The sequence below is a fragment of the Leptonychotes weddellii genome, chromosome 5, assembly GCF_054177405.1.
Source record: "Leptonychotes weddellii isolate Sample4059 chromosome 5, ASM5417740v2, whole genome shotgun sequence".
NCBI lineage: Eukaryota > Metazoa > Chordata > Mammalia > Carnivora > Phocidae > Leptonychotes > Leptonychotes weddellii.
Window position 1 is genome coordinate 48,635,515 of NC_138373.1, and position 14,026 is coordinate 48,649,540.

The following is a 14,026-nucleotide window of genomic DNA, read 5'->3' on the forward strand; positions in this document are numbered from 1 at the left end:
AATAAATTCTTAAAAAAATAAAGAGAACAAGCATCGAAACCTCTCCGATAAATAAATAAACATCTTAAAAAAATGAAGAGAACAAGCATTGAAACAGTCCCATGTAACCCCTAGTCCTATATAACCTACATAACCTCAGCAGTATGCAAATATTAGACTCTGGAAGGGTTACTTTTATTTTCTTTTTCTCTTATTCTTTCTCTACCCTGACATACACACATATTCCACATGCATGGACATGGCTTATCTGGCAGGTATGTGATAAAGTGGTTCTACATGATCAGATGGGATTTTCAGTGAGGAGATAATCTGGTCATGTGATAGACTTGAATAAATTATCAAAGAAAAATAAAAGTCTGCATAAAAACATTGTTGAAAATAAACATAATGGCGAAACCTCAATTTTGATTTCTAAAAGTGCTATAACACTCTTCAAAAACTAAAGCCAATTATAGCTGGAAAATGAAATGTATGCACTGGATTGTTCATCTATTGATCTATCTACTATATACAAATCTGCCCACCAAAAATGGTTAAAATTAAATAACACCACCAAATGATGGTGAGAATGTGGAGCAATAGAAATTCTCCCATATTTTTGGTGGGAGTATAGAAAAATACAACCAATTTGGAAAAAGGTCTAGCAGTTTCTTGTGAAACTAGAAACATTCACCTACCCTATAACCCAGTAATTGTTTTTTTTTTCGCAAGAGCAGTGAAAATATGCACAAAGAACAACTGTATAAAAATGTTCAGAGCAGCTATATTTACAATAGCCAAAAACCAGAAATAACCTGTGTGTCTATCAACAGGAGAATGGATAAACTGTAAGATATTCACCCAGTGGACTACTGTTCAGCAATCTATTGATACAAGCAACAAATGGATGGATCTCAAAAAAAAGTTACAGCAAACAACCCAGTGTACATACTGTAGGAATTCCACTTATGTGAAGTTCTACAACAGGCAAGAAAGTATCTATAGTGGAAAAAATCCGAACCGTGGTTGCCCCTAAGAGGTAGAGGCAGAGATTTATTGGAGGGGCATGTATGAACCTTCTGAAATGATGGTAATATTGTGTATCATGATGGGATTTGCATTTGCACAGGTATATGCATATGTCAACACTTAAGAATGGTGTATTTCCTTGTATGTAAATTCTCCTTTGGAAAAAATCTAATATTGAATACTAATTAATGATATGCATGCTGCTGTATTTGGAGGAGAGGACACTGATATTTGAAACGTACTTTAAAAATCCATCAAAGAGGGGCACCTGGGTGGCTCAGTCGGTTAAGCGGCTGCCTTCGGCTCAGGTCTTGATCCCAGGGTCCTGGGATCGAGCTCCGCATCGGGCTCCCTGCTCAGCGGGGAGCCTGCTTCTCCCTCTCCCTCTGCCTGCCTCTCTGCCTACTTGTTCTATCTCTCTGTCAAGTAAATAAAATCTTAAAAAAAAAAAAAACTTTAAAAATCCATCAAAGAATAAGATGGATAAATGGATGGACTGATAGATAATAAAGCAAGTATAGTAAAATGGTAACTGTAGAATCTAAGTGGTGAGTATGGGTATTCACTGTAAAATTCTTTCCATTTTTTTATATGGCTAAACATTTTCATGAAATAAACTGGAAAAAATCTGTTATAGTCCCATAATAGCATCATTTAAAAATTTATTTTCAGGATCATTGTATAAGCAAAGAAGAACGAAGACAGTTTTGGGTTTTTTTTTTAAGAGTGAGAAAGATTAAACTTCTGCAAGTAAATTCAAACACCAAATAAATACTGGTATTTCACTCTTCCTTCAGAGTGAATAAAGCCCTTGCTTGATGCCGTAAGAACATTATGCTCTACGGATCCAAACATACCTGAAGGACTGTTTTACAAATAACCACATCCTTCCCTACCGCCAACTCTCCAATTGTTGGGTCCTAACAAGTTTCTCTTGTTATATAAACTGTCTGCCAAATACTAATGGGCTCTGAACACAGGCCAGAAGATTCCCCCAAGCCCAGCTGGGTGTAACCCCAAATCCCACCCTGCTCGACAGGACCTCCCTCAAGAGCTCAGGAGTTACTTGGGGGAGCTTCTTATCACTTCTGTGCATCTGGACCCCACACAACACGAGGCAAGGAGGTTGGCTCTCAGGAGCTGCTCAGCAAATAACCGTTCAAGGTTGCTTTCCATGGTTCAAAAGCAAACAGGGACTACACAAGGGAGTAGATTTGTCTTTCTCCATAAAAACGACCAGGCCCATTAAAAGCCCTTTATTTATACTGTAAAATGCCGTAGGATCAAAACTGTGTGAAGTTAGGATGTAATCCTCCAAATCTCATGATAGCAGCACCACCTGAGGATGCAGGGCAGGCTGCCTGGTGTCACACGGGACTCTGCCACTTACTGTGGGATTTGGGGCAAACAGTTTAACTTCTTTGCATCTCACTATCTCATTTTTCTATGAAATGAGACTGATATTTACACCTCACAGGAGTGACATGAAGATTAAGGAAGATAATCCATCCAGGTACGTAGCATCATGTTTGGCAGGTAATGAGCACCCCGTGCATGTTAGCTCATCATTATTAGTACTTTTCATGTCTCTGTGAATGAAGCAGAGAGTGCCTGCCACTATCACACTGACTTAACATTAGATATAATACAGATACCATAAATATTTACCATTCATTGAATTCAGTCTCAAACTACAAAAACTCGGGACTACTTGAAGCACAGCATTTGGTATCCCATAAGCTGTCCAAGGATCTCCTTGCATACGAGACTGTGTTGGACTTGTAAGGTCTCAGGGCAGCAAAGGACAGAGGAGATACTTGTCCAGAGCCCTCCCTGGAACTTGCCAAGAGAAGACATTCCTCCGTCCGCCTTCCCATTCTCACTGACCTCCCTATCCTCTCTGCCCACTGACCCATTGTCCACATTATGGCTGTGGCAGGCAGAAGGAGCCCCCGGAAGATGTCTATACCTTCACCTCTGGAACTTGTGAATATGTCATGTTAAATGGCAAAAGGATTGCAGGGGTGATTAAGGTTATAGACTTTATGATAGGGAGACTTTCCTGGATTATCTGAAGGGTTCAACCTAATCACACTGGCCCTTTTAAAAGCAGAGAAGTCTCTCTGGCTGCGGTCAGAGAGATGCAGCAGCAGGAGAAGTCTGAGAGGGGTGAGATGTGAAAAGGTCTCCAGGTGCTGCTGCTGGCTTAGCCATGGAAGGGGCAAGGTGACAGAATGCACGTGGCCTTAAGGAACAAAGAAAGGCTCCAGGCTGACAGCCAGCAAAGAAAGAGGAACCTCGGCCTTATATCTATCTGCAAGGGACTGAATTCTGACTATAACTTGAATCAGTTTGGAAACAAAGTCTTCCCCAGAGCCTCCAAAATGGACTGGGGTGCAAAGGACGCACACCACCACCATACTCAGGTACTACCAGGGTAAGAAGGAGGAGCGAGCACCTCATCCACTGAGGCTGTGCCATTACTGTTTTAAAATCAAAAGGTCTTGGGGTACCAGCGTGGCTCAGTCAGTTAAACGTCTACCTTCGGCTTGGATCATGATCCCAGGGTCCTAGGATTGAGCCCCACATCAGGCTCCCGGCCGCTTCCCCCTCTGCCTCTGCCCCTCCCCATCCCCCTTGAGCTTGTGCACATGCTCTCTCTCTCAAATAAATCATTAAAATCTTTAAAAATAATAGAATAAAATAATTTTTAAAAATCAGAAGTCACAGCTTGAACCAAAGTGGGTTCAGTGTCTTTAGTTCAGCCTCGTCAAAATTACATTAAAAATTACATTAGAGGGGTGCCTGGGTGGCTCAGTCAGTTGAGTGTCCGATCTTGATCAGGTCATGATCTCAGGGTCATGAGATCGAGCCCTACATTCAGCTCCATGGTCAGCGTGGAGCCTGCTTGGGATTCTCTCCCTCTCTCTCCCTCTGCCCCTCCCTGCTTGCACTCTCTCTCCAAATAAAACAAAAACCTTCAAAAAAAATTTACATTAGCAATCTTTCCCTCAATACAAATTCAGTAATTTTTCCACTCAAATTCTGAGCTCAAAAAAAGTAAGTGAAGCAAATGAAATGCTCACCTGACATGGAAATAATTAACTTTCCTCATTAAACTCACATTTCTTTGTCCCTGTGAGGTACAGCTTAAATCAAAACAAATAGAATGATGAAACTAATCTTTTATAAACTCAACACTCACTTCAAAGGTATCTTTCCCTAAGCCAGCTTTTCCCGTGCCACTTGCTACTTCCCACAAATCCAAAAATCTTGCCAGTTTCCATATTTGAGTACATGTTTACATGTTTTACATAAAATTAAGGGTCCAAAATAGTGGAACATATCAGATCTATATTTAGTCACCTTATCTCCCCATTCAATTTAAGTAGTATGAGTTTTACCTGATTGTCCTGTTATTATTATTCAGAGCTTCATCTGACATTGGAAAGCACTATAGTACCAGTATTTCCAATCAATGCTGTCATGGTTTAAATATCTGATCACCAAGAGGACATGTCTTTTTTTTTTTTTTTTTTCTATTCATGAGAGACAGACAGAGAGAGAGAGAGAGGCAGAGGGAGAAGCAGACTTCCCGCGGAGCAGGGAGCCCGATGTGGGACTCAATCCCAGGACTCTGGGATCATGACCTGAGCCGAAGGCAAACGCTTAACCATCTGAGCCACCCAGGCACCCAAGAGGACATGTCTTAACCAAATTTATAAGCAATAAGCACCCTGAGTGATGTCCGCATGCTTATGCTCTCTAAAATTAAACTTTCTGTGTCCCACTGTGGATAAATCCTTGAAATACCTGGAAATACACATCACAACTTGTAGATGGACTTTTAGTCAGACAAGTGTTATTAGGTTTCATCTTACTCAAGAGACTTGCCCAATTACATTAAAAAGTCCCTTAGTGATACCTTCTTAATTTATTTTTCCAGTTCTCTTCCAATTGGATTGTAAAATAACACAGGGTAAGGATTTAATCAAGCTTTCCCAAAAATAAGGGTTTCCCCTCCACGCCACCCTTTTTTGTCTAGGAGGTATTTCACATATTTATGCGTGTCTTCATCCAGCACATGCTCCGTCTATAGGGTTGTAAGAGCATCAACAGGAACACGGCTGGAGGTGGAGGGACGTGAGGGTGAGGACGTACAGTGGTCAGCCAGGGGTGATGAATGGAACGCTCCAGCTAGAGAAGATGATTTAAACTGGTGAAGCAAGGGTGCAAAGGTTGGAATAGGCACATGAGGAAAGACAGGAAAGTTGTCAAGGCCAGACTTAGTGATTTAGACTTCATGCTTTGGGCAACAGGAAAGTATTAAATGTTTTTCTGCAGGAGAGAAACACAAATAAAGTGGTGTCTGAAGAGGGACCCGTGGACAGAGCTTGGGCTGAAAGAACAGATTAAAACGGAGAGAAAAAGACGGCATGCTTTCAACGAGTACCTTAGGAGGGTGAGGGATGCGCAATCGTGAAAATGAGGAGAAATGGGCGAATGACTGTTTAGGAGATCTAATGGGAAGACAAGGTCTTCTTCAGCCTTAAAATAACTGAGTGATTCTCTCCTTTTCTCCATTCTGTATTTACCTTTTGACAAAAGCCCAGAACTCGAGAAGATCGAGCTTCTCTCCGTTCTCAAGTTCAGTTCCTGGGGAGAAGCCTCGAGCCAGGACACTTCATTCTCCTTCCCCTTCTCCCAGCCCCTGAGGTTTGAATCCCACACCTCTGCACTCAACCGCCAGAGACCCCATCAGTTACTATTCTGGGACCTGTCCAAACGCCACGCAGCTCCCCTCTCTGGGCTACACCGAACTTAACTCTGTCCCCAGCAAGATAGAGACTGCAGGAGATCAAGCAGTTTTGCTCTTCCTGTGATGCCCAACATGTGCTCTGTCCGGGTGTTTCACTCTGCTCTCCCTCTGTCTGCACTGGGGCCTGGGGCCCAAAGCGGGTGGGGCTCATCAGCCTCAAGAGGCACAGATATCAGACACAGTGTGTTGAACCCCTGAGACGACACCTGGGAGGCCACTCCAAGTTGGGGGGAGGCACCATCCTTTCATTATATAAAGGCGTTGGGGGGCCTACAGTGACATACAATGACAAGGTTCTTTTACATCGTTTAGTTACCAAGAGATAAGTTTCAACAAAAATGAGACCAAAGTTTAAAAGCAACCAAGATTTCTGGGGTACCTCAGTGGCTCAGTTGGTTAAGTGTCTGACTCTTTTATTTTTCTTTTTAAACATTTATTTATTTATGAGAGACAGAGTGTGTGTGTTCTCACATGTGTAAGTGGAGGGAGAGGAAGAGGGGGAGGGAGAGGAAGAGGGAAAGAATCCTAAGTATACTTCTTGGGCTCGATCTCATGACCCTGAGATCATGACCTGAGCCAAAACCAAGCGTCAGATGCTCAACTGACTGAGCCCCCCAGGCGCCCCCTAAGCGACCAACTCTTGGTTTTGGGTCAGGTCATGATCTCAGGGTCATGAGATCAAGCCCCATGTTGGGCTTCACACTGAATGTGGAGCCTGCTTGAGATTCTCTCTCTCTTACCCTCTGCCCTTCCCCTGCTCACTCACATGCGCATACTCTTTCTCTCTTTCTCAAAAAAAAAAAAAAAAAAAAAGCAAGCAAGATTTCTCAAAGTAGCTTTTGGCAGGGGTTTGGGAGGTTCCGTATTCTCTCTGCAGATATGGCTAATCCCAACTCTAGAAGGAACACAGAAGATCTGATACACTCTGCTTACAAGTAAGTCACAGCCTCCTGAGTCCACCTAGGAAAGAAAGTTGTTTGGCGATAGTGATGGGGGAGGTCCTTGACGCACTCCCCAAGGATCCTCAACATGGCTCCAATTTGGCAATGCCAAGTGACTCCAAATATTATCCTCGGTAGCCTTGGTTCCCCACAACGGTCCACTGCTGCTGTACCATTACCCTGACTGCGTGGGTGCCCATTTCTCTTCACACTTCTTGGGGGTCAGTATCTGTATGAGTTTCCTATTGCTACTGTAACAAATTACCACCACTCAGTGGCTTAGAATGACATAATTTTACCATCTTACAGTTCTGCAAGTCAGAAGCCCAAAATCAGTATCGACTGGGCTACAGTGAAGATGTCAGCAAGACAGCGTTCCTTCTGGAGGCTCTGGGGGAGAATCCATTTCCTTGCCCTTTCCAGCTTCCAAAGGCTGCCTGCATTCCTTGGCACATGGCCCTTCCTCAATTCTCACAGTCAGCAGTGAAACACCTTCACTGTCTCTGACACTGACCCTCTGCTTCCGTGGTCATGTCTCCATCTCTGACTCTGATCTTCCCACCTCACTCTTGTAAGAATCCTTGTGATTACATTGGGCCTACCTGGAAAAATCCAGAATAATCTTCCCATCTGAAGATCCTTAATTAGCTCTGCAAAGACCCTCTTGCCATGTAACTAATATATTCATGGGTTCCAGGGATCGGGATATGGACATCTCTAAGGACCATTCTTCTACCTTCCACAGGGTCCATGTGGTGAGAAAGTGCCATGAGCTCAGGTCACTTTAATTCTCTTGGCCTGGGCGCCTGGGTGGCTCAGTTGGTTAAGCAACTGCCTTCGGCTCAGGTCATGATCCTGGAGTCCCGGGATCGAGTCCCGCATCGGGCTCCCTGCTCGGGAGGGAGTCTGCTTCTCCCTCTGACCCTCCTCCCTCTCATGCTCTCTGTCTCTCATTCTCTCTCTCTCAAATAAATAAATAAAATCTTTAAAAAAAAATATATTAATTCTCTTGGCCTGAGTTTTCCTCATCTCCAGAACAAGGAGGATAAACTTGACCTCAAGGGAACACTCCTTCTGTACTACATAAATGCATCTATCTTGATCTAAAGACATCTACATAAATGTGCCATATAAATACACCTGTAACACTACCGATCGTTGGACTAGAAGGTGGAGAAATGATCTAAGGAGATACCCAGATTTTGAGTCTAGTTAATAGAGAACTTCGGGTATGCTGGGTTGGAGGAGGTTTAAAGATGAGGGGCTGGAGGCAGAGTGCACTGAAAGGGAAAGGTTTAGTAGAGTGTTGGAGAAAAAGAAATAGAGCTAAGACATCATATCAAGGCAAGAGAGACAAAAATGGAGTCATCCACATAAAAGGATTTCATTACCGGAATCCGTGTGGATTAATAAATTCTGTAAAGGGTAAGTGAAGGAAATAAAAAAGAGTAAATATCTGCAGGCTGATGTGAATCCGAGGGGAAGAGGAGCTGGTGAAGAAATCATTTAAAATAGAGACTTGACCAGAGGAAGGTAGAATCACCTTAAACACGCCGACTTAACTGTGTGCTCTTAGGGAACTTTTTAAGAAACCTTTCTATAGTTGTGAATTGCCTCAAATTTTGCCTATTTACAAGTCTGATTTTACAAAAACAATAGTTTTCTTAATGTAGGGCACACTACTGGGTCGCACTGTAGGATTTCTTTAAATGCAATTATTTCATACAATTAACTGGTCTATTTAAGAGTGCTGAAGCTTATTTTTAAAAATACATTTCAGGGTGCCTGACTGGCTCAGCTGGAGGAGCATGCAACTCTTGAGCTCAGGGTTGTGGGTTCAAGCCCCAAGTTTGGTGTAGAAATTACTAAGAAAAATAAAGAAGCTTAAAAAAAAAAACAAAACATTTAAAATACATTCAGTTCCATGTTTGGTGGAACTGAATAATTTAGCCAGGACCGAGGTCTTTAAAGTCCTTAAATTATATTCAGTGAAATAAAATGAAAATGACTTGTTTACAATTATTTGTAACTTGCTCAAACTCTAACAGTCATGGAACTATGTGATAATTTCCATTAGACATGTTTCACAAAAAATATAGGAGGTAGGTGTTATCACAGGACAAATTCTTCCATCTAGAGTTTTGAAATTTTTTTATAAAATTTTTCCTTCAATAGTATTATACACGTCTGTGTTACGTCCAACTTATTTCCATGTGCCTTTCTAGCGTGTAGTATTTACTAAAATTACTGAATTAGTATTTCCCAACAATAAAAATGTAGTTAGATTTACAGAGGTATTGGTAATTTCTTTAGAATGAAGAGTTGACTAAAGCTTAGAAAGTACTTTCATTTGCAAACTATTAGTTTAGAAATCTATACAATAGTTTCCTTTTGGCTAGAATTTTAAGCAAATAAGCTATAAGTTACAAAATATAGGAAAAGTACAACTATGACACAAAAATAATTCATAAAGTCATTTCAGAGTCTTTGCCAGAAATTACCTAGATATTGCTGTTACTTTTGCAGAGTTCCCACACCTGGTGTGCAATAAAGCCTGGTGGCCTCAGCAAGTCCAAGTACTACAATTTCCCAGGATGTGAGTTTTATTTAGATGTTACGTTCTTAATATAATGTCAGCATAAGTTATGCTTGTTGGATGATCCTCCTGATATCTTACATCACTGCACGGTCTTTCAACTGATCATGGTGTTCTAATAACTGAAATTTGAATTTGGCAAAGGATAGACCTCTCAGAGAGAAGAAAGACAGCCAACCATTCACCTCAAATGTTATGACAGATTGTAGGTTTTCGGAGATGAACGTAAAGTTAGCACATCATTGCAAAATACCTTACTATTAGATAATGAGCAGCAAACTAAAGATCATACAATTTAAGTCTGAGCATGAAGTCCTTAACCTAGCTCTGACCTTTCTTCTGGCACGTAACAACAGTGCTGGGCTTCAAAACTACGTCCCTATGGAGTACATCTGCACAGCTTACTGCGGCTTCAAGGAGAGCCCCCTCTATGAAGCCAGCTTCAATGCACAGTGTCCAAGAGGTGAAGAAAGTAAACATTAGTCAGTACTTCTGAGTAACAGTTGCTTTTCTCCTCAGAAAAAAAGTAGATAGGACAAACACTTTAGAGAAACTTATATGAAAACACTTAATAAAAGCCCATAATCATATTCCAGAGCTAGTTCAAATTCCTGATTAGCAAAGCAAAACTTCACTTTGACAACTGTTGCCTATGAAATCCCTTTGCTGGGTCAAGGCAGCTACAGTAAGAAGAATCTGAAGCCAAACCTTAAATTTTATCTTGAATATATAAAGAGCAAAGTAATGCCAAGAAATTTTGCACATGTTAATTTCCTTAGATGAAGTGATAAAGACTCATTTAATAAAGAAGGTGTTATTTAGTTTCAGGGATTTAACTGTAATTCTACAGTACACAGTATATATTTGTGTGTTCTCGGTCTCTAAGTAGTTTTCCCTAAGTCATTCCCAAACTCTGTTGGTGTATAAGGTATGTGTACAATGCACGTTCAAAGAATGATTCAAGTAACCATTTCTACAATAAAAGCAAAACTCTTATAAATTAGGCTTTGGAGAAGGTAAGCATTGAAGTTTTCCTGTAAAAAATGCATCATGTTGCACTACAGTGTGAGTATTAGGTGTCTTCAATCCTTCACTCATTCAGCACGACCTGAGCACCACGTACAAAACAATCTACACCTGCTCTGGAATTGCAGAGTGAAATCAGATGTAGCATTTTCCCTCCTTGTGTATGTGATCTAGGAGAGAAGAGGTGAATTTAAAAACAATGTTACAAGTTGAGTGTCAAGATGGTTTGAGGAAATCAGTTGGGGGAAGGTGACCTTCCAACCTCAAAGGAGCAACTGTCCACTCTCTTAAAAATGGTCCTAGCTCAGGGCTGCGTGGCCCAGTTGATTAAGTGACTGACTCTTGATTTCAGCTCAGGTCACCATCTCAGGGTCATGAGCTCGAGCCCCTCATGGGGCCTGTGACAGCCCTGCTTGGGCCTCAGTGGGGAGTCTGCTTAAGATTCTCCTCTCCCTCTGCCCCTCCCCCCAGCTCTGCACATTCTCTCTTTAAAATAAATAAATCTTAAAAAAAAAAAAAAAACTGGCTCAAAACCTAGATGACTGATAGTGAGACCTTGATTTCTGGTGGAGCTCCTGGGCTCAATGCTTTAAAAAGCCATCCTACCCAATCACGGCAGTAATTCTGGGGGAAAAACATTCCACATTCCAAAACACTTGGTCTTCCACTCAAACCGTACCATATACTAAGACACTCCAAACCATGGTATAAATATCCCCATTGGTTGATCATTTCTCACCCACTTCATAGGATATTCCATTTCGTTTAGTTACCCAATCTGATTTTTAGCAGTAAGGTTTCTGTGAAGTGTGGTCTTCAACGTAAACCTAGCAGGTTTTGTTTATGACTGTTTTTTCATTTGAGGCCATGCCTTCCTCTATTTTATAAGGGCATGAACTTAATGTTTCTATATATTCCTATTTCAAATGCAAAATACTCAACCCCTTCTTTGGAATTAATGGCCTCGTTGAAACACAAATATCATATTCATTAAAATAGCTGATTCAAAGAGCAGTAGGGTATTAATGAAAGAGGCTACAATTCTACACCGATGATCTAATGTTCTAAACATTCATTTCCTACTGAAGAGACATATGGGTCTTTTTGTACCTTGTCAATGTCCCCCTTTCCACAATATACATTACTAAATTTATACGCAGTTCATAACAGTCCTATTATATCACAGCTATAGAAAAAGCAATGATGAAAGAGATGCCTGCAAATGATACAGCAAGTGACGAATAGGAAAACCTTTAATTCAACATGTAGGTAACAAACTAAACCCAGCCGTCTATGGGTAGAACCTTTTTTGCCTGACACATCATGGGTGGAAGTCCACCCAGGGTTCTCTGCTCCCAGGTAATATTTGAATATTTGTTACAAGGGAAGGAGGTTAGCACGAAGAAAAGGGGGTAAGTCAGGGTCTGTGCAAGAGGATGGTGTCCGCTTGGATGAGGTGCTCCTCCTTCATTCCATCTACACGGCAGACCTTACAAGACTCACACCTTTCTGCCAGGAGATGACACGGGCAAGGAGTCTGGGGTGGGGGGGTGTGGGTCTACCGTGCTGCAGAGAAACTCTCTCGGGAGCCCAGAGAGGCCGAGGAAGGCCCAGCAGTGGTGTCCAGGGCGGATGCAGATGCTCATCTGCCACGGCCTCACTCACCCTTTTGAAAAGGCAGGCAACACAGAAGCACTCAATTTTGTCCCCACACACGCGTGCAAAGGAAGCTTCGGGGTACCCCCCAGATAAATTCTTATTTTGAAAACAAAAGACAGGCTTATGGCCATTCTCAGAGACGGCCACATTACTCCCAGGTCTGGAAAGCAGATTTGCAGAGGCCAAAGATTAGACAAAAGGCATGAGCGGGCAACATACAGACCTAGAAATGATTTTTTTAAGTGAGTATGGCCTGCCAGTTCTAATTCTGTCTGCCCTTTTGGGGATGATTCCTGGGGCGCTGAGCAAATCCCTTAAGGCCTGGAAAAGACGTTGGACAGGGAGGGGGAGAAGACCCCGAAACTTTCCCAAACTGCGGCAGGCTGGTGGCAGGCAGCGGCCACGGACCTCGGGTCCCAGGGCGCCGAGGGCACCCCAGAGGCGGCGGCGACCCCCTCAACCGCCACAACAAAAGGGCCGAATTCAGCCCCCGCACTCGGGTTTCCAGGACCCAAGCCCCCAGGGTGGAGCGGGCGGCGGCGACCCCGGGTCAGACCCTCTCGCCGGGGCGAAGGAGAAGATGGAGCCTCGTGCCCGTGTCACGGCATAAAGGAAAGGAGCTTGGGAGGCACGCAGACGAGCCCCCCGAAGCAGCAACAGCTGGTGCCACCCGCACCCCCTCGGGCCTCGGCCTCGGACCCCGCAGGAGCCTCTGCCCCGGACGCCTCGGCGTCCCCCCGGCGGTGCCGCCCCCTCGGGAGCGCGGCGCGGGGGCTGCAGGCCCGGCGGCAGAGGCTGCGGCTGGGGCTCCGGCAGCCCGCCGACACAATGCGGCCCGAGAGCCTCCCTGCCGCCGCCACCACTGCGGCAGGCCCGTGGCCGACACAAAAGCCCACCGGCCGCCGGCCCTCGCGCCTCCCGGGCCCCGCCACCGCGCACCGACCTTGGGCTCCGGCGCCGGGCTCCCGCAGCGTCTTGGTCACCGCCTTCCAGACGTTGCAGCCCAGCAGGCAGAAGAAGAGCGCCGCGGACCTGCTCATCTCCGCGCCGCAGGGCCCCGGGCGGCTCGGGCTCACCGACCACCGGGACGGAGCGGCGCGTCAGGGGCGGCCGGGCGCCGCGCCTCCCTCCATGTCGCCTGGCTCCGCGCGCGCCGGGCCCGCCGCCCGATTGGCCGCGCCCCCGCCCGGCGCGGCGCCGGGCTCCGCAGCCCACGGCCGCTCCCTCCTCCGCGCACCCCAGTGGGTTTCCCCGAAGAGCCGCGGTGGCGGCTCCGCCAACTCTTTAACCCCTTCGTGCTCCCGCCCCGCCCGCCGGCGGCGCCCAGGCCCCGCCGTGGTGCCACCTGGCGGCCGCGGCGCCGCGCGCGGAGGGGGCCGCGCGCCCACGAGCCCCGTTCCCGCCCTCGCAGCGACGCCCCCTCACCTCCGCCCGCGCCCTCGAACCTCCCCAAGGACCGCAAGCGCGACCTTTGGCCCCAAGACAGCCCCAGCACCCACCCCCCCACTCCGTTCCCCCGCTACTTTGGAGAAAAAAAGAAACACCTGCTTTTCTGGGCTGAGGCCTTCGCACCTGTTAACTGAGGGGCCTCAGGATGTATTTGTGTCTCAGGGCGTGGCCTGCCTCAGTTTCCTCGGTATAACGCCACCTACAGCTACTCAGGTCCCAGTCTGCCTCTGTTCCCCAAGATTGACTTGACATCCAATGTTAAAGGTCAGCGGGAACAGAATCTCTATGCCTGTATAAAATGTAGTAGGCCCTCTGTGCCTAAGTGTTGACAGATGAACGGCTCTCCGTAGAATTGTGCTTGGCTATTTCTAGCAGGTTAGGGTGGGGAAAAAATTACTTTTACATATATTGAGGGCCTAGGTACTTTTTTTTTTTTTTTTTACTTTTGTCTTCACAGCATATGAACCAAGAGATAGATGGTGTTATCCCTCATTTACAGATGAGAAAATAGAGGCTAAGGAGGGTTAA

General features: G+C 44.9%; 1 protein-coding gene across 3 annotated transcripts in view; it reads right to left on the minus strand.

Annotated features, from left to right (window-relative positions):
* FAM171A1 (family with sequence similarity 171 member A1) overlaps positions 1-13,311 on the minus strand; it is a 127,278-nt gene extending 113,967 nt beyond the window's left edge. For 2 of the 3 annotated variants that reach the window (XM_081820646.1, XM_081820645.1), the window contains exon 1: positions 12,993-13,311. In XM_081820646.1, coding sequence (XP_081676772.1) covers positions 12,993-13,089 — 97 coding nt within the window. In that variant the 5' untranslated portion in view covers positions 13,090-13,311. The remainder of the gene's footprint in view (positions 1-12,992) is intronic. The other variant, XM_081820644.1, reaches the window with a different exon arrangement.
* Between the last annotated feature and the right edge of the window lie 715 nt (positions 13,312-14,026).